The following is a 21294-nucleotide window of genomic DNA, read 5'->3' on the forward strand; positions in this document are numbered from 1 at the left end:
GGATCACAGTTGCTTTGGTTTCTCCTGGTCTATGGGGAAGGCAGGGAGTCTTCTAACTCACCAAAAGCACCAAGTTATAGATGGATAAAGATGATGAATAGACCCTGGCCTGTGGTTTTTCACCCTAAGGGATAAAACTCTAAGAATAATAAAGAGAAACAACAACATTGAGAAATCCCAACATTGTTTTGACATTGAGAAATCCCAGTATCTTGTTTTCACAAAAACCATGTTTACACAAATAATGGTAACTGCCATTTGATAGCGCTTGTTTCAAGTGCTTGAGTGGAAAATGTATCAAGTTTCTTTTCTTTCTTTCTTTCTTTCTTTCTTTCTTCTTTTCTTTTCTTTCCCTTTCATTTCGGAGCATTTGTGCATCCACAATGTGCTATCCTAAAGTAAGAATCCTCTGTATACACATGAATCTTTCATGCTTCATCTGCACTTCACAATTCTGGTCAGTGCCTTTGGTGCACATTAGTTTTGCTTTAAATTTAGGAGTATTTCACATTTGGGATTTTCAAATTAAGTGTGTTCTGCCTGTATAGAATAACACTGTACCTCTGATGCCCATGTCATGATCAAAGGTTCCACAGACCCACTGTCACACAGTTAGGCTACAAACATTGCCAACTTTTTGGCCATCATACAACTCTGACTTGCACAAGCACACAGTCCGTAAGTTCCTGACTAACAACCCCTGACAAGAAGAAAAATCGAACTGCATATCTTGTGGTGTTTCAAGCTATGCGTCCAGAAAAGTTAGATGAGAGGGAGATACATATGAAGTCTGTGTACCAGCAATTCATTTTTTTTTAAGTTCTGCAGCAGTTCATAAATACAGTTACAGAAAGTCAGCAGTGGGAACAGAATTGGTAAAGTATGTTATTCTTCTGGCCCAGGGGGCATGATACCAAGGACAATACGTTTTTATTGAATTCATTTGCTACAACAAAAAGTTCTAGGTAACCTCTGTAGCAGGAAATTTAAATTCCTGATAGCATCAAAGTCTTTAGATATAACTTACACTGCTTATGAAGCTAACAAAACATGATATTTTGAAACCAAGCACAGTGATGCATATCTGTACTCAGAGCTTTCAGGAGGCTGTGGGAGAGAACTTGTGGTTGAAGCTATTCCAGGCTACATAGGGGAACTGTCTCTCAGCAACTACAATGACAGCAGATCAAAACCAATCTAACAAACAAACATAAAACGCAGCTCCTGCCTTTGCTTGGGTCAGGGAAGTGATGCACATTTGTGGGCCTTCTACTATGTGTTAGTTCTTCTAAGTGTTTGTCTTTGTCATGGGCACCATGCGTCCATGTAAACCCAGCACTGTGAGCAACACAGAGAAACTGGTTCTCATGTAAGAAAGATAGACCTAAGGTTGCTTCACGGGTTAAGGAGAGTGCTGAGTTCAGGTGCCAGGCTTTCTGCCTCTAAAACACACAATGTCCACGAAGGCATGTTTACTGAAACCTTATTTCTCAAGGAAGAGAACACTCTGTGTAAATATAACCCAAACAGTGCTCCGGGTGCCACCCTCCTGAGTTAAGGACAAAGTCAAGTTACTCTGATAGAAACGACATGCGCAGAAAGAAAATCAAGGGCGAGCAGAAATAAGATTTAAAATGTTGGAATAATTATGACTGTACCCGCCAAGCAAGACTCCATCTAAACCAAAACACGACCTGTAGACATCCATGGCCCTGGTCACTCAGAGAATCAGCCGACTCCCCAATTAGCCTACCTGCCACCCATGCACAAGCACAGAACCAATGTCCTCCAAAACACACCGCCAAACTTGGTACATGCTATCATAAAAAATATTTGCTGAACGCCAAGGACAGAGGAGGCACTTGTGGTAGGGATGGCTAGCTGGGCTTCAAGGCCACCCTTCATTTGTTCCTCTCCAAAGAATCCTGATGGACGCCTTCATTGTTAGGAAAATGGAGATCTATTCTAAAACCCCTGTCCTATCTCTATGCCTTGGGGATGTTGCCCACGTTTTCTTCTAGAAGTTTCATTGTTTGGGGTTTCATATCATGATCTGTTTGAAGCTTATTTTTTGTGCTGGACAACAGATGTGGGTCTAATTTCATACTTCTACATGTTGATACTCAGTTTTCCCAGCACCATTGTCAGATATAAGTTACACATATTCATGTATGGATCTTCTATTTTTTTCCATTTATTTTCATATCTTTTTTGTGCCAATGTAATGCTGGCTCTGTAACACAACTTAAAATATGAAATGGTCATCTCTCCAGCATTATTCTTTTTGTCCAGAGTTGCTTTGGAGTCTTTTTTGGCTACATATGAACTTTAGGATGGTTTTGCATTTCTGTAAAGAATGGTATAGGTATTTTGATAGTATTGCATTGAAATCTGCACATTGCCTGTGGTGGTGTACAGCCACAACTGATGATCTACAACACAACTCCTGGATCCAAGGCGCAGGATCATCAGAGAAGAGAGATCAGAAAGATTGTAAAAGCCAAAGAACCAGGACTTCTGCTGTGAGACAGTAATTTCTATAGAAAAGGGGAAGCTGCACCCATAAACATCTCAACAATGTGATCTCCTAAACAAGACCACAATAGCATCATCAATTAACAAGCCAACATAGATGGGGGAAATCTCATGGGTCCCCATCCCTAGATGAAGAGCTACAGGCAATTAGTGACTTCTGGAAGAAAGAGGGAGGATTCCTAAATGATTATCCAATACCAAGTGGTCAGCCCTATACATAAAAGTATCACTAATTGGCTCCTTAGGTTCTATATACATATTTATTTATGTGTGTATATGTGTGTACATCTCTCTCTATCTTTCTCTGCACTTGTGCAAGTGTGTGTGTGTGTGTGTAAAACAATAATAATCAAAGAAAAACATACTATGAATTTGAGAAGGAACAGGGATGATATATAAAGGACTAGAGGAGAGGAGGGAGGAAAATGATATAAACACAGTAGACATGTATGAAATTATCAGTGCTGATGCTGGTGAGGAGAGGAGCACATTGAGCTCCAAGCCTGCTTTCCCAGGGTGCTTTGTGTGCAGTTACCAACAAGATCTAGGCGCAGCCAGTAAGGCTAAACTCTGGTTTGTTCTTGAGTGTCACGTTAACATGAGCTAGCACTGGCCCGTTAGCCTGTCTGCCTGTTTGCTTTGTGCATCCATCCTCTGTGCCAAAGCTGTGAACTGGATGCCTGGGGATTCACATTTATCACTCCATAAAAGGGAAAGGGACCCACATCAGGGAGCATATACTAAGCAAGAGAGAATTTGGTTGCCTGAAGACATCGCGGCACTGCTGGATGAGCTGTGGACTGATCTTTACAGCAAAGTGTAAGAAAACAAATCACTTCCCTGTTCAAGCCATGTCTCTGTACCTTTCTGCTTACATAAAGTTAAATTTTGCACATTAGTACCAAAGTGTTAAATTAGAACTGCAAAATAAAGTATTTAATTTGAATTGATAAAAAAAAAAGAAATCTGAAAAACAAATACTGAAAGAAACAAATAAATAAATAAATAATAACAAAGCACACAGAGAATAAAAAGCCAAATCTCAAAAGTTTAGGAGCCTTGGATAAATGCACATGAAGGCTACAAAGATTTGAGTATGATAATAGGCAACAGTAAAATAATGTCGCAGGACATGGTTGCTGAGTAACAAAGGCATGCCCTTTCATTCAGAATTAAGACACCAAAGAGAAAAGCAGAGCACTTTTAGAGGACTGGAATAAGTCTTCAGTTTGGGTAAAGACTTAGACAACAGCATTTGGGAAAGAAGGCAGGAGGCACCAGGGTCTAAAGAGGCAACCCTGGGAACTGGAGCACGGAGCCCGTGGGGTTAACATCATCTCATGTGGAGGGAGGAAATGGCTCCCTTGCAGGCTCCTGGGAAACTGGGCAGCTCCGTGGACAGCCAGACCCAGAGCACATGCTCACTGAGCAGGTTTGAATCTGCTCAAAACTTTCTGGGAAAAACAGTAATATGATGATTTGGAATAACAGCAATGACTCACTATGTGAGAAATAAGGTTAGAACATAATAAGACACTATTTTGTATCAAAACAGAAAACCCACTTACAGATGGCTTTGGGTCTTAAGAAAAAGTATATTGTAAAAATTGGGTTTTCCCCACCTGTTTCATTTCTGAAACTACTTTAAGACGCTGTGTGCTTATTAAGAATGCTTCCTGCAAAGGTAAGATGCATAGTGAATGCAAGATAATTTGCAAGCATAATCAGAAAAGCAGTATTAATCGAGCAAGGGGCATCAAATACTACAAGCTGCAGAATTAAAATATGGAATGGGCTCTTCTGATCTTGCAGACATCTTATGCTTTATTTATTTTATACAGTAAAATACTCAACTATTAATTCTGTGACCTTAAAATGTTATCTTTCTTGGTTTAATTAATATGCCAATCTAAAGTCTTAGTACAAGTATAATATCCCAAACCTCTCTCTCTCTCTCATCCTCCCCACCCCCCGCCTGTGTGTGCACATATGTGTGTATCTCTGTCTATCCCTCTGTCTCTTCTCTCCCATACACACACACACAGAGACAGAGAGACAGAGAGAGACAGAAAGAAAGGGGGAGGGAGGGGCATAACAGCCACTTTCTACATAAAATATGCTCTGCACTAGAACATATGGGAGTTGCTGGAGGCATAGATGACTGTAAGGATTTGCCTTCCCTCAACCCAGATTTGAGGACAACGGTAAGGGTACACACCATACAGCAATTTCACTTACAGGTTGGTTTCAGGACATAACACACATCTCGGAAAAACACCACAGAAGTTACAAAGCCTCGATTCTATTTCTAGCTTTGTCATTGACCTTCTGGGTGGCCTTGTATAAGGTATTAAACATCCAAGAGACTCAGTCTTCTCATTTTGAAAAAAAAAGAGACAAAAAAAAGTAGGAGAAAATGGAGGAGGAGGAGGAGTTGGGAAAAGGGGGAAGCCACCACCTAGTAGTCAATCTTACAAAAAGAAAAAAAAAATGCTGAGGTGAGAGTCAGTCAGAAGTCTGATGAAACATTTTCATCATTAAAATTGGGATTTTCTGAAATCCATGAAAAATCCTTTTAGAATTAGAGGAAGTGGAAATTTTCTCTTCCTTCTACTAGTCAGAATTTACCAGACCGCTCTCAGAGATAAACAAGCCCTGTACTGAATAAAGGATTATGTTTCAAATTCAGCCTCTAATCACTCCAAGAGAATCCCAGGGCCACAGCAGAAGGACACATTGGCTGATAAGGACCCCCTCCTCAAGGGCTTTTCAGAAATGTTCCTGGCTTTTGAAATGATAGGGATTCCAGCTGCTCAATTGTCTGGCAAGGACCACTCATCCAGGGTGAGCAGCTCTAAGAAAAATGTGTGCACAAAGCCTTCTGGGAAAGAGGAGAAATTTCACTCCCTGACAATATTCTAGCGTGCTTGTGCTTATTTGTCAGATCTGCTGGGGAGGAAGGTAGTGCTGAGGACCAAATGGTGACTTAATGAACCACATGCTAAGTGCAAAATCACTTTAAATTTAATGGCATATGAAAAATGACAGGCATGGAAGATTTTCATATCTTCAGAGAAGAAGAAGAAAACTTAGAAACTGTGTGACCATAGCAGGTGGGTGTCTTTTAGTCTGAAAAAGAAGAATTTTCTAAAATTAAAAAGGCAAAAAACTCTGAGGTTATCAAACCAATCGGGTAGGCAAATAGATCTTTGGGGGGTTAAATGGCCTAAATATGTTGAAAAAATTAAGGGTGTGCCACCTTGTGTCAGTACACATTCACAGAGCCGGCCTTTGGGAATTTTGATGTACACAGTTATTATGATGACAATCTGATAAGAAATTCTCAGTAAGAAAGGAGAAGAACGTGAGGCTGTCCAGAGCCACCATGTTTTCTCTTCAGCCAACTGTGCTGATGCTGCTTTCCAGCCAAGCTTTGTTCCTACCAATTCTGTCTTTACTAGTGCTCAGATGAAATGACGGCACCCTTTCCCATGGTTTCATCCAGTGTGACAAAAACAAAATAGACAACTTCAAACGTTAACTAGAACCAAGGCAACACGTTAGGGTCACAGAACAACAGCCCCAAATCCTCCTGCAGATGCCATTTATCTACAGAATGTGACCTGATGTGATAGACCAACACAGCTCAGCTAGAAAGGAACTCCAGACAACAGGCAACCAATCCAATTAATGGCCAAAGAATATGCACACAATGGAGTTATGGTGAGCCTATATGGTAATATTAACTGGGCAGAAAAACTCTAACAGAGCATGGATTGGATGCAGATTCATATACTTTTCCTACATGCATAACCCTCAAAAAAAAAACCAACCCACACTGCAATGAAATCTAAGCCAAAAGGAAGAGTCAAGCTTAAAGGAAAAGGTTTTAATTAAATTTGCTTAAGATGAAAGAAAGCCATCAAGTAAAATTACACATATTGGCAAAATTGTAATGCAGCTATGCCAATGACGAGAATAATGGACTTAGTAACTAGGAGTTGAAAGGCTGAGAAAAATAAGCTGAAAGCTAAAAATTAAAAGCAATAAAAAATGATTTTCTTAAAAAGATTTTTTAGTTTGTTTTGTTTTGCTTTTCAATCTATCCTGTTTCACGTAAGTTAAAACACGACCTTTGGCTTAATGGAATGCACTAATAGTTAACAGTTAACTTTTAAAAAAGTTGAGTGGAGAAAGGAAAGTTAGATTTTCTTATGCCACTACAACCATTCAGGGAAATTGCCATGCCTTCACTCTCTACACCACGACGGTGACCCTGTAAGTTGTTTGGAGGATCTTGGTGTGCTGGCAAGAGAAGCCTGCTGTGACTCCATCACATGGGACAGATACAGTCTTGCAATATGAAATGTCCCAAGTAAGACACAAAAGGAATCTTTTTAAAAACACTAATATTTTCACACATGGGTTTCACTGTATTAATAATTAATAGAAAGCCCTTTCCTAGGAGAATTTATTGGAAACCTTCGTGAGCAAACAAAAACCCCACAGAAATGGGTAGACACATGAAGATAACGCATGAAATGCTACACCACCCTCCCCACAATGAAGAGGTGGGTGCATTACGAATCTCAGGCAAACAAAGAAGCTGTCACTTCACAAGCACAGACCCCAACAGCGAGCATATTTCCTGTTGAACTAAGGGCAGAGATGCCTGAAGTTACAGAAGGGAAGAATAAAAGGGGGAACGCTCACTGTATGTAATCTCTAAATCACAACAGACCGTAACTGAGACCAGCGGCTTTTGTATAGAGGTATTTTTACCACAGGGATGTCCTGGCAGCATCCCCCCCCCCCCGGGGTTAATTCCAATAATATGTCTTTTTAAGTACCCGTAGTCTCAATGCATTCTAGTCTTCTTTCACAGTTATGTAAGGCTCGAAGTTGGCAGTAAATACACAGTAACAGAAAAATAAAGGCAGGCAGAAAAATGACAAGGGTGGAGAAAGCCAAATCAGCCACCTACCCTCTTCTGCAGAACTAGTGGTGTTATTGCAGGCAGAGTGACTCTTCTTGTACTCAGACTCATGCTTGCCCTTCGAGTATGGTCCTCTCTGAGCGCTCATAGACAAAATGAAAGGAGTCCTTGGTGGCAACTCCTCGGGAATCTCAAGGCTCAGGGAGAGGAGCTCTAGGGGAGTAGTAAATGTCACCCTGCCCCTGTGAGCCCAGTCTACCCAAAGCCAATTAAGGATGGCAGCGGACAGGACAGGGCAGTAGCCAATCACAGCTCCCAGAACCCCGCCTTTGTCCTTGGAGACTCATTCGGATACTTTTGTTTATGATATTTAAAGAGCCCCAGATTAACAGGCATCTAGTTCCCTTCACATTTTTTTTCCAAAACAGTGCAACTCAATGCCATCTTTGTTGACGAAACAGCTGTTTCACCAAAGCATTTCAATGTGAGGCGATACGAAAACTCTTTACATGGTTTACATACATTACGTTAGAAATGTTGAGGTATATAACTATGTAAGTGAACCAAATTTACTTATGCTACTCACAAAACTAATAAATGCTCCAACTGCAGCATCAGCTATGAGGCTAAGAAAAAAACTCTGGCTGAAAACTAGCAAAGTATTTTAATTTATGCCCTAAGTTTTAAGGCTAGTTTTAATATAAGCAATACAGATCATAGCCCAAACAACAGAAATGCTTCAACTATGAAACTTCCGGCCATTCTCAAGGTCATATCCTGTTGAATATTACCTACCAGACACAAGTCTAGCAATCAGTAGAAATAATGTGGAATACAAAAAGGAGAATTCATGATATCTGGTCCGATCTTCACACATGTTTAGGGTACGCAGAGGTTTGCACAATTTAGCACACTTCAGCATCTTAAAAAAAAAAACAAACTTAAAAACAGCTGCTCCTAAAGCTATCTTAAACCTTGAAAAACTTTTCACTTTTCTTAGAATACCTATAATTTTTATTCTAATAAAAATTAGAATAAAATCAGGGGTTAGAGGAAGTTCACAAGTGAAACGAGACAAAACAAAAAGAATAGTGCTTAACAAGGAAGTTTCCAATTAAGAAGGAAAGAAACACTCAAAAATGTCCCAAAAAAGTTGCAGGTAAAAACTGATGAGCTTTCCCAGCTGGGAAGTCAGTCATTGGCAAAGTCTGCTGAACCCTGAGTGCTTGTCGGCAGTGCCTACAGACTGAGTGAGCACTGCCCTCAGCAATGAAGGCACATTGTCTTCTCTAGGGAATGACAGGCTGTCGCATCACAGGGCAGGCGGGGGCAGCAGGACGACCCAGACACACACCTCCCATTTCACTGCGCAAACTGCTTCTTCCTGAGGAGCACCTCGCTGTCCCCGCAGAGTCTGATTTCTGCACAAACTGAGCTCCTCTTTCTCAAGAGAGAGCGGCACTGCCCATCCAGACTCCCCACTCTGAATTCCAAAGCCCAGTGTGCTTTCAGCTTAGTGTCTGTGACAGTAGGTGTGCTTCAGGTAGGTAATATCAGACAGGTCCGGATGGGGGACATCCGTCTGATCATTGTTCAGTTAGGTTTATCCTGAGAAAAGTTGTCAGCATATATTCATTACGTGAAGCAATGATTCCACAATAATATTTACATTCTGCTAAACCTACATCGACATTTTAACCTTATTCCTCTCTCTGTCTCCCACTCTGCCAGACTAGAACCTTCTTCCTCTTAAATATCCCCTATAATTTTATGTGTATTTATTGTGCATATCTGTGATCACACATATGCCGCCACACATGTATAGAGGCCAGAGTACAGCTTGTAGACATCAGTTGTCCTCTGCAACTGATTGGGCAGATCCAGAAATAATCAAACTCCAAATAACAGGCCTGGCAGGAGGCACCCTTACCTGTTGAGCCATCTAGCTGACTCGCTTCAGACCTTCATGATGTCCACGTGTGGAGTGTGTGGGTGTGTGTGAGTGTGTGTGTATATGTGTGTGTGTGTGCAGGTGATCTTAAAGAAAATGACTGCAGAGATGGGGCTACCATCTATGAAATAAAAGATAAATAAAATTCTGGTATCATCCAGAGCCAATATTGACAAAATCTTTAATACCTACATAATTTCAAGAACATTATTCATAATATTTTACTTTACTGTAGCCCCAATTTCAACATAAATATTATAAAGTATTATCTTAGTCTTAAATATCTTCTTGGTGTTTCACCAAAACCAAAATCATTTATTTCACTCTATCAATTAAGAAAATAACCTGCTTGTGTGCCCACATTATTAGACATTAGGTATATTACTAAATAAAATACATCACTGACTCAGTAAAATACAGACATCAGCTTTTAAATTAAAGCATCACACTCTGTAGCTGGCAAGACTAATGGCTATTAAATGTCCAATACCGGGTTGCACCACGGGAGAAAAAACTGCACATTAGGATAAAGCAGACTCCAAGAAAGAAGGCAAACTTTTCTTCAGAAATTATTAATAGAAAAGAGCACAGAGCTTGAGAACTAATGGGGATCTATGAGAATGTGTCAAGTTTATTCTCAGGTTGGACGTCTGGGTGACTTCAAACTAGCATTGCTTTGCATTACGCCATTGAGCGTGCAAATCCATAAAAGGGACTCCATCGTATCAAGACAGAATCCAGATCTTGAGTTTACCAACCAACGTCCAACATATCAACCCTCTACAGGTTTTAAATCATTTGACAGATAGTTCATTGCTCATGTGTAATTATTACGATCTACAAAGTGTACTGTATTATTCAAAGGGGCAGGTATAAGGAGAGAAAATGCTTTTTTTTTTTTTTTTTTTTACCAAATCTTACAAGACATGTTTTGTTGACAAAGTTTTAAATCATTTGACAGATAGTTCATTGCTCATGTGTAATTATTACGATCTACAAAGTGTACTGTATTATTCAAAGGGGCAGGTATAAGGAGAGAAAATGCTTTTTTTTTTTTTTTTTTTTTACCAAATCTTACATGAACCTCTTAGCCAACCAAGTTTTCCCTACCCCTTCATCTATCCTTACACACGGTGCTACTGAGCTACCCACCTGAGGGAAATTATTGAATCTCTAGGTACATCATCTCTCTCAAAGACCCACATCAAATATCACTCTGCCAGGGGATCATCTTTTCTTCTAAGTCATAGCAGTTATTGTTTTGTCCATTTTTATATCGATTGCTTGTGTTTTGGTCTGAGCTTAGTATTGCATTGGTTTAATAACATAAATTCTTTCACAGTTTGTAGGCAATTCTGCCTAAGAAAGCTACAAAGACAGCGTCTCACTTCTTAGCTCGGACTGGCCTGGAACTCACTATGTTGATGCTGATCAGGCTGGCCTCAAACTCACAAAGATCCATTTGCATTTACCACGAGAGTGCTGAGAGTAAAGGCGTGGACCATCCCACCCGGCCACATATCTTTGTTTTATGACATTCTTGGCACGGCTACTGGCATGAATGCTAAATCTGCACAGTGTTCTGCAAACACGAGTTTCAGAAGCAGTTTATTACAGCAGCCAGCGTGCACAGCCTCTACCTCTATGTGAAAAACAAAAACAAAAAAAAAAAAAAACAGAACTTCTGTCACTGTCACCATCCATCCTTCTAAGGCCCGCTGCTTCTCAGGCCTACCACATGCTGTTGCTTCACACCCATGAGCCCAGTGCTACCCAAAGGGCTTTCCCCTCTTCACTCCAACAGCTGTTTCCTTTCTTGGAGAATGCCTAGAATATCTCATCAGATTAACTACTCACAGCAAATGTCTTCTTAAAAGAAATCAAGTGACTTATACATAAGCCCTAGTGATGATGGGAATCACGGTGTGCACTTCATTCAATTATTTGAAAATGTCCCTGCCTGTTCTACCAAAAGTTGTTCCTAGATCCATTATCTCAGCCTGTCAAGGGGGTATTGTCTCAAGGTGGAGTAAGTGGCAGCACACACACACACAAACTTAAACAATTGTAATTGAATGTAAAATAAAGAAAACATAATATAAGATTAGAGAATTTGCCCAAATGATAAAGAATTTAAGAATAAAGGTAAATCCTAGTGGAAAATCTACACAGTTATTCAAAGAAAGTCTGGAAAAAATGTGGCAAGGCAGATAGGAATATCCATGCTATGCCACTGAAGAGTATGACTATCATCTGCAGAATAAACATATACATTATGGTATAGTTTTTATCTTAATGTGAAAGATCAATATTTTATTTAGGAATGCTGTTTAGGAAGATTAAGGATATAAAGTACAGAGAATTACCAGATGAGGGAAAAGGCAAACTTTTGTTTTTCTCAAGATAGAGTTTCTCTGTAGCTTTAGAGCCTGTACTGGATCTAGCTCTCGTAGACCAGGCTAGCCTCAAACTCAGTGAGATCTGCCTGCCTCTGCCTTTCGAATACCAGCACCGCCCAGCTGACATGAATATCTTGATGAAACACCTTCATTTGTAATTTCTTTTAAGGATATTATTAAGAAATTTAAGCTGAGTGTGTGAAACAAGTACTTACCTTTCTTTCCATCCGCTCAGAACTTCAAGAGATATGAAGAGAACAGAATGAAGAAGGGGCAGGGAGGAGAGGGAATAATATCTTTGCTGGGAAAGAAGACATCTTATCCTTTTTTTCTGGGATGGGATAAAAATGATGCTTTATGGAGAAATGAAGCTAAAACAATTTCTAAAACTAAAATATCCCTGGAGTTGCATTTATTTAAAAAAAAAAAAACAGAATTAGAGCCATCACTTTCACATGAGAAGTGACAGGATATGTCCAGAAACTCATGAGAGACTGAAAAGCACTTGAGAAAGAGGAGGAAAGAGAGCTGAAAGGAGGTAGTCCTCAATCTTCTCGTGACCCCAGGGTAAAGATCCTGGAACCACACACCAAAAATAATTCCAGGGCCTGAAGTAAGGACTTAACATAACGGAAATGCAGTAAAGGCAACTCCCACAAAGATCCTCTTCCAAGATTTCCAAATAAGTGTCAGCACATTGGAAAACCAGTAGCAAGAAATATTGAATTTGCACAAGCAGAAAATGAAGATCCAATTTCAGTATATTAAATTCCCCCAAGAAAATTGCAATTGCAGGCAAAGAGGTGACAGAGATAAAAGTCAGCCAAAGTGAGAAGAAATATTACCTACTTGTTTATTTTAAAAAAGTCCTTTCAGATGTAAGAACTGGACTGACAGGATGGCTCAGTGAGTAAATATGATTGCCTCCAAGATTGGCACTAAGATTGACCCCAGAACCCAGAAGGTAGAGAGAAAGGATGAACTACAAGCTGCCCACCGACTTTTACATGCACACTGTGGCACAGGTCCCAACTCCAAAACTGAAAGATTTAAAAGACAAATCTTCACAGAAGCAAATAAGAACAAGAGTAAAGGATAAGCAGAAAAGTTGAATATAAGAAAAAAATTGATAATATAATCTTAGCATAAAGTTTGAGTACTTGGTTAGGGGAGACTCCCAAGGGCCCCTAAAACCAGATGGTTCCAACTTGGATAGCAGAAATGGTGCCCTTTCTTTTACAACATTCAGAACTCCAAATAAAAATCTCAGAAAAACTGTACTGAATACTCAGAGGCTATTTGCAATTATACAAAACAATAATCTTGGAACTTAACCATCTTTTTACTTTCACAGGATCCCATAGAAAGAACATTGCTCCCATGACAGCTGGAAGTAATTCTAAAAGACAATGTCCCCTCTCCCAACAAAGTTTGTCCTCAAGGTTAGGGACATCAATTAGGGGTTGATTATAATTGGTATAGGGTTGGGGGTTGGGAGGGAAATTATGTAGGCTCAGAGATCTCTTTGAAAAAAAGAAAAAAAATTAGATGGGATAATAGATTAGTGTGAGCTTACTCACACTAATAATAATAGTGAGTAATAGAGATTGTGAGCTATTATTTATAGGCAGTTTACATTGGTTTAGATTCCTTTATATTGATACAAACTTAAATTATATTGAATATGTTCCTATTTTGGTCTATAATATTTGTATACTTAGGCAAATTTATTTTCTAATAGTGTATGCATGCATGCTTCTACCTCTGCTTAAGACATTTTGTATATTGATACAATTTTCTGATTTATTTATTATATCGCAATATACAACTCTACCTCTGATCAAGATATTTATACATTGTTTACATTTTGAGGTCATTGTCCTCATTTGTTGCACAGTTGTTTAAAGATTGTTTGATATTCTAAATAATAAAACTTAGTCTTTAAGTTATATAAGCATTAAGAATTATAGCTCAATAGTCATCCATGTTTGTCATACTTATAGTTAGATTAATCAGGTTCTTTAGATACATAGAGATTGTATTCTGCATAGATAGGTAATCTTCAACCACTTCAAAGAGTTGTAGCATATGGCATTTAAATAACTTAGAGTTCTGTTGACGTGAGACACGATTGCTCCTGGCAACACCGATCTATTCCCTAGAGAATGTTGAGCACCAAAGACATTCTACTTGGACTTTGTTTTCTTCTTGGCAAAACTGGCCTTGGGCAAGAACTGCCTATGCATTGACCACTGACAAAATGCACAATGTCTGGACAGGACAAGCAGGATACAAGAAAGAAAGACAGTCAAATCTTGTCAAGACAGAGTAAGAGAGTTTTGAAAATTTTCCTGTCTCTGACAATGGTCTGTCAGTTACTCTAGGCCTTAGCCAAAGTTGGTTGCTCCAAAGTTGCAAATAAGACTTTGGGTGATTGCCCAGGTAGCCAGTTGTCTCTGTCATTTGTTGCACATTTTGGAAGCTGCTTGATTGTACTTTCTGCTTACTCAAGTAATAAGATTTTCCTTCTCGGGTCTTCAATGGAGTTCAAGACTAGATAATTGTAGTTACTTTCCTCTCATAACTTGGCCAAGTTATTTATTATACAAGACTTAAACTCATTAGAATATGATAATTTTTGAAACATTTATCATGTTTCTTGCTTGATATTGTTTATGCTGGTTTTAATTCTAATTTTTATACCTGATATTTGTTCTTATTGTATATAATTTTGTATTAGGCTTAAAACTCTCTTCTTTAAACAAAAGGAGGAGGTGCTGTAGGAATTCCTAAAGCCAGTAGTAGCCTTTACATTTACGTGTGCGTGGCCTCGTATACTATATATGTTGATGTAAAGCATGGGTCTGGCCTCTCTTCTGGGAGCATGATTCGGTTTCTGTTCCCCATTCATGCAGAGGATTGTATCTGTGAGTATACCCCTAAATAAATAACCCTTTATTACACCCAATTCTGATCTAGTGTGAGATTTTACTTTTAGCCTCCTTCTTCATCCTCCTAAAGTTAAACTCTTTGGATAATAATCAAGAAAGATCTGATTGTTAAGATCTAAGAGGTATGGGAAAGCCAGGTGGTGGTGATGCATGTCTTTAATCCCATCACTCAGGAAGCAGAGGAAGGCAGATCTCTGCGAGTTTAAGGCCAGCCTGATCTACAGAACAAGTTTCAGGACAGTCTCCAAAGCTACAATAGAGAAACCTTGCCTCAAAAAACGAAAAGAAAGAAAAAGTGATGGAAAAATCCATCCCTTACATATTTTGGTGCATTCAGCTTACTATCCTTGAAAGAATAATTCTCATGAAACATTTTATGAAAGAATAATAATATTCTTTCATAATAATATTCATAAAATAATAATATGAAAGAAACATAATAAAGCAGGTTGAATTGCTCTATATTAAACTTCAAAGTAATTTTTTTCTTTCTTATTTTTTCATTTTCTGAGACAGGATTTTTTTTTCTGTAGCTTTAGAGGCTGTCCTGGAACTAGCTCTTGTAGACCAGACTGGCCTCAAACTCACAGAGATCCTCCTGCCTCTGCTTCCTGAGTGCTGGGATTAAAGGTATAAGGCAACACCTATCACGGTAATTTTTTTTTAAAAAAAAGGGGGTATATACAGGAGATGCGTTTTCCTCCTTCCAGATACCTTGATGCAGTAAGCTATATGTCATAAGAAACACACAAGTAACTTTTTGGCTCTGGCCCACAAAGAGAAGCAGAATATGGAAGTTACAGAGACTGGCAAGAGCTTTGGTGGGGGAAGAGATGGTAAGAGAACAATCTCCTTGGAAGAAGTAAGAGGTAGAAATCTCAGAGAAAGGTAAACGTGGGGGTTAGATCTAGGAAACAAAGTAGTACACTGAGTTTTACTGGAGGGCTCTATAGAGAACGAATTTTTTAAAAAATAAAATTTATACCCTGGCAATGCTGAAGCATACATGGGCCACCCATATATGGCGGTTCTGTTGAACTTGTCCATATTGGGTATAGGGGAAACAAAATTGGGACATTTCAGTAAAGCCAGTCTTCTGCACAGCTTGAAGACTAAGCCGAGGAGGCATATTAGCCTTATCAACAATGAGGATCTAAGGAAGACTCTAAGAAGGAATGGGAAATGACCACAGCTGTGCCTCTGTAAACGTTAGCTAAAGCTATGTGAGATTATCATAAAGCCCACTGTTTATTTTATGGATACCTACCTTAAAACAAGCTCTGAGGGTAACCTCATCAGTTAATATTTTTCTCCCATTTGCACACACACTTTGATCCTTTCCGTGGAACTGACCTCTGTATTTGTCCCATTACCCACTGTTCAAAGGGCTTTCACAAATGAGTAAGTGCTACCTTGAAAACCTGGGTCGTGTCCAATAACCTTCATGCTAAAAACAGCCTAGACAGCACTGTAGGAGCCTGAGGTCTATATTTAGACTTGGGTCCCTTGATCAAAAGGATAGGCTCAGAGCTACACAGCATCTGAAAGGGTAAGTACGATTGACATATTGAGTCCTGACCCCTCCTCCAAGGGATTTTAATTTCCACTTTATGATGATACAATTGACAATCAAAGATGTTAGAAGTTAATGCTCTCAAAACCACAAGACTGGCGAGCATATAACGCTTAGCAAACTTTGGACCCAGAAGAGGAAAACAGAAAAGAAAAATAACAAAACACATCTTGTTCTCTGAGCTGAAAGATTGTAGGCTTGAGTTTAAATGAGTTTACCAAGGACAAAGCAGGAATCTGTTTGGAGTCTTCTAAAAAAAATAACTTTTAGACTACTGAAGGACAATATCATAATCCCAACCAGTGAAAACCACAAGGCCTCCATAGAAAGGTTTAAAAATCAGTAAATAAAGCAAAAAAATAAACCTTAAAAATAATGGAACTCACATTGCAAGGTTTTTTTAATCTACAGAATTGGGTATCACATGACAACAGATTCATAACTTCAGAGCTCTGAGAGCAAAATTATTTTGAACATGGAATTGTATACTCAGCCAAATGAAATGAAAGGAATCGTCAAGCAAAGGCACCCTTTATAAAGAAGCAGCACCTCACTAATGAATACTCATTCTGTTTCAGACACTGTTTCAGGTAGTCATCATTTTGGAGGATAACTTCTCAAGTCAGTTTGTCTGTCTCCACGTAAGGGAAGTGTCTTTTAGCTAATCATAGCAATAATAAATTAGTTTATTGGAATACTATATTCCCCAATGTGTTTCGCTATGTCTCCATGGTTATTGTCTTTAATATAAAAGTTGTCATAAAGTATTGTATTGGCTGTATAAGCTAAGTCTCTTACTATGAACTAATAAATTGTACCATTATCAGTGAAAGGGGAAGGGGAAATGGGAGTCTGTTAGTATCTTTTAATTAGTTTAAACAAAATATTCAACAGGGGGAAAAAATCTCTGCTTATTTTTATTTGAAAGACCAGAAAAAGTAAGGCTTAGGCTTACTTCCCAAAAGAAATGTTTATTCTAGATATCAGGACCAATTGGAGAGAATAACAGAACAGCTATAAAACATTTCTCACAGAAGTAAAAACTAGCCCCTCCCATGAATTTGGTGGATAAAGAATCTTTGATGGCAGAAAAGAACCTTGTACTCTTTTGGATCCTCAGCTCATTCTTTCCTACAACACAGGCATGGCGGTTCTATTAGTTATTTTTTTCCAAAGCGATAAATAATGCCTGATTAAAAAAACAACTTAAAGAAGAAGGTGGTCATTTGCCTCTTTGGGGTAGAGAGATACAGCACTGGGGTGACACAGTCAACGGCAGCAGCAGCACGAAGCTCCTCAACACATCTCAGGGTGCCAGGGATCAGAGAGCCCTAGAATCGGGGTTTGGTTAGAACCATTAAGGACTGAACTTAGTGACCTGCAGCTGTGATTGGCAGCTAAACTCCTCTCAAAGATTCCACAACCTCTTCAGGCAGTGCCACCAGCTAGGGATCAAGTATTCAAACTCATGAGCCTATGAGTGACATTTCTCAAATCTTAGTACTGGACCTGAAAATGAAACCAAATGCAAGTGGGGATTCCTTTTCAACATAACTAGTTAAAAGATGAGTCTGCTTCTAAAACTATAAGTCATGGGTTTTACACCTACAGGCACATCTCTAAAATATTATGTCATGTGGGGGAAAAAAACGCTTTTTTAATTGCTCAAATGATTCATTTAGTGATCTTTACTAAGATAAGGCCATTAAAATCAATGCCCAGCCAAGGGTGGGCAGAAAATGCAGAAATGTTGCCAGAGTAACTAGTCTTCTCAGCAGAATCCTTATGCTCTCTCATTAGATGCTCCTAGGCAGACTGTAATAAACTCCTGAATTAAACAAGGGCCAAGCAATGGCTCTCCTCAAATCAGCAGACCATCTGGTCTACTAGGCTGCTTCTGTCAGTGGACACAGAGGAAGCATAGCAGAAGCAAATGTGGGCATTTTTATAGAGCTCTATGAAGGTATAGAGAAAAAAGTGTTCTTGACAGTAATTGTGGGAGATTATGCAACGTTTAGACTTCCAGTTCAAATATTGAGGAGATATGATTTCGTGATAATGAGCCTGACCTGAAATGTGCCGGAAGATCTAGATGCCAGGAAATGAGTGAAATTCTTTAAAAGTGGTTGTCTCGGATATTACTCAAGTTTCATCAAGCAAAGCTTCACACAAAATTGTTTCAAATGCACCTATCTTTTTGTTTTTTTTTTATTTTTGGACATCCTTTTCTATTTGACAGATCAATAACAAAGTAAAGACTACTATTGTATGTTATAAATGAGGCAAAATTGCAAACTATTTTTAGTAAAAAGACTCTAAAATCAATGCAATAATTTTTGAATGCTCCACTTGCTGCAAGATATTTTTTAAAAACAATATATTCTGTTTAAATATTCAAGACTCTTTTCTTATGAAGCAAAATCATAAAAGGACTTCTTTTGGATAACATTTAGGTGGTAGTAGTCATGACTCTCAGTCCAGCACATGATACATGAAGACTGATGGAGGAGATTCACAGTTTCTGTATGTTCAATGTACTCATCACAGTACACAGAGCCTTCCCATCACTCGGGCATGAAATCACAAAGCAAAAATGGATGATTAGTATTCAATTGCCATTCACCGAGGTATATGGTTATTAAATTTTACTAACCAGAAATTGCCCTGCTGTGAAGTATTGGGTTCAAACCACAACTACAGTAGTGCTTTGAAGAAATCCTGTTCTAGAGAAAGTGAGCACACTGAAGATCCACAGAAAGATTTCACAGGGTCTGCATTCTTAATCTAACGAAGTTTTTCTCTTAATCAGTTTGCATTGTAACCATATACTTGGCAACGAAAATGTTTCTCTCAGGGTTTGGGGGGCAAAAGGCAAAGCCTCCAAACTGAAGGCGCTGCCACTTCCAGGTTCCACAGCAGTCTCCATCTTTTTCCTGAGTCTTCACTCACCTCCATAGGACTTTAATTCCATTTGTCAGGGTTCTACCCTCCCTCCGACCTTCTGACCTACTGATCCCCCACAGTCCCCACCTCCTGTCTCCATCCCATTCCAAGTACAGATTTCAACAGAGGTCGTTGGGAGAGATCACATGTTCACCCTGTCGTGTTCCTCTGCAGAGGCATGCTAATGTTTCTTATTGCAAACCCCGAGCTCTGCAAGGTCCCTAGAAGGACTTCTGATTCTCAACACCTTCTCTCCCAATAGATCCCTTATCTCTTTCCCAGAATTAGCTCACCACAACTATGTGTGTTTTCTCTAAAGCAGATACTCTTCAGGCACTAAGATCAATCACCAATTCAGTAAGCAAAATAAAAGTTGCTCACTAACCTCTAAGGCTCAATTACCTATTCCAGAGTTGCTGGGTAGTAGCACTGTCACCAGAACCAAAGCCCATTCCCAGCAATTAGCTTGAATGGGCCTGTCTTTACTCAAATATGTATCTTCTGATAAACAATAAACAAATTAATAAACCACTGACTTTAAGCCCCACTAAAATAAAGCAATTCCAACAGTTTGGAGAGAAGAGAAGCAACCAGATGATTGTTCATTACATCAAAAAATTGTAAAAGTGACATTCAGTCACCTCTCGAGACAGCATATAGCAAGCTGTCAACAATGGGTAAGACCAGCCTTTTCCAATCTACTGTGATGTCACTTGTGTGGCTATGCTCGCAGTCAGTTCTACAGACAAGATCCAATCACATTCTTTGCATAAACACAAAACAGCATCGCCATTACTTTGATTTAGTGTTCTAAGTATACAACTGTACCAGTCCCATTTTCTAATCCATACTTGCAAACTTTCTCTTAATTTATTTCAAAACTAGCTACACCACCTGTGGAGTAGCACTCAGTACATGGCTGTAATGCTATATTAATTGCATAGTCTCTTAACGCAGCAAGATTTCTGGGCCTAATGAATGTGTATCGACACTGAGAAATTGCTTTCAGTGCTAATAAAAAGCTCATTGAAGACAGGAATGCATAGGAGCAGCTTTCTTCATATTCAATTGAGACTTTCTACCAACCCTGCAGTGAGATACCCCAGCAATTACAAATTCCTTTCTACCACCAAATTTCTAAGAAAGATTAGGATGGAGGACACACGCAACAGACAACGACACGTGCATTTTTACCTCCCATGCCATCATAACACTTGGGATTCCAACTCCTGTTCTAACATGCCGCTGAATTATCCACTAGGTGAAAAAGCCTTCCAAAGCTTCAAGGCCCCAGAAAAAAATTTCTATTCCCCTATGACTCCTCCAACCGAGAACATCTCCTCATTCAGAGCCTCGGGCCCAGGGTGCCACAGCTGTCTTTACTTTGAAAATTAAAGAAGTTGTGCCATGGGCCAGAGAGATGGCTCAGTAGTCAAGAGCACTGGCTGTTCTTCCTCAGTACCTGAGTTTGATTCCCAGCACTCAGAGGGCAGCTCACAACCATTTCTAACTCCACATCCGAAAGGTCTAGCACCCTCTTTTGGCCTCCAAGAGCACCAAACATGCACATGGTACCTAGACATATATACAGGTAAAGCACCCATACACATCAAATAAAATAAAATAAATCAAAAAGAAAAAGAAACAGCATGCTGGGCCAGGTATGGTTGTGCACTTCTTTAATCCCAGCCCTTGGCACTTGGGGAGCAGAGGCAGGCGGATCTTTGTGAGTTCGAAGCCAACCAAGGCTAAATAGGGAGATCCTAGGAGGTTGAGTGTGTTAGACCAGGAATAGCTGGGAGCCACAGCAAAGCCCTGTCTCACAATCAAACAGAAGAAGCCAAAGGTCCCACCAGGTTCAACAAGAACTCCAGCTGTTTTGTAATCCTCAGAGAACAGGCAGAGAAGGCCAGCCTCTGCTAAGCCCCAGGACTGCTGATCTGCAAAGGGCCAGGCAGCTAAGTTGTCAATCCTTGGGAATCTCTGAACCAATTTTCTGAGCCCAC

General features: G+C 39.4%; 1 protein-coding gene across 3 annotated transcripts in view; it reads right to left on the reverse strand.

The window, feature by feature from the left end:
* Grb14 (growth factor receptor bound protein 14) overlaps positions 1-21294 on the reverse strand; it is a 98288-nt gene that overhangs the window by 48066 nt on the left and 28928 nt on the right. Inside the window, exon 1 of one of the 3 annotated variants that reach the window (XM_013346038.1) lies at positions 7520-7738. The exons of the other annotated variants lie outside the window; for them this stretch is intronic. Coding sequence (XP_013201492.1) covers positions 7520-7582 — 63 coding nt within the window. The 5' untranslated portion in view covers positions 7583-7738. Of the gene's footprint in view, positions 1-7519; positions 7739-21294 lie in introns of those variants that run through there. 3 annotated transcript variants of the gene reach the window in all.

The sequence above is a fragment of the Microtus ochrogaster genome, chromosome 4 (assembly GCF_000317375.1).
Source record: "Microtus ochrogaster isolate Prairie Vole_2 chromosome 4, MicOch1.0, whole genome shotgun sequence".
Classification (NCBI taxonomy): domain Eukaryota; kingdom Metazoa; phylum Chordata; class Mammalia; order Rodentia; family Cricetidae; genus Microtus; species Microtus ochrogaster.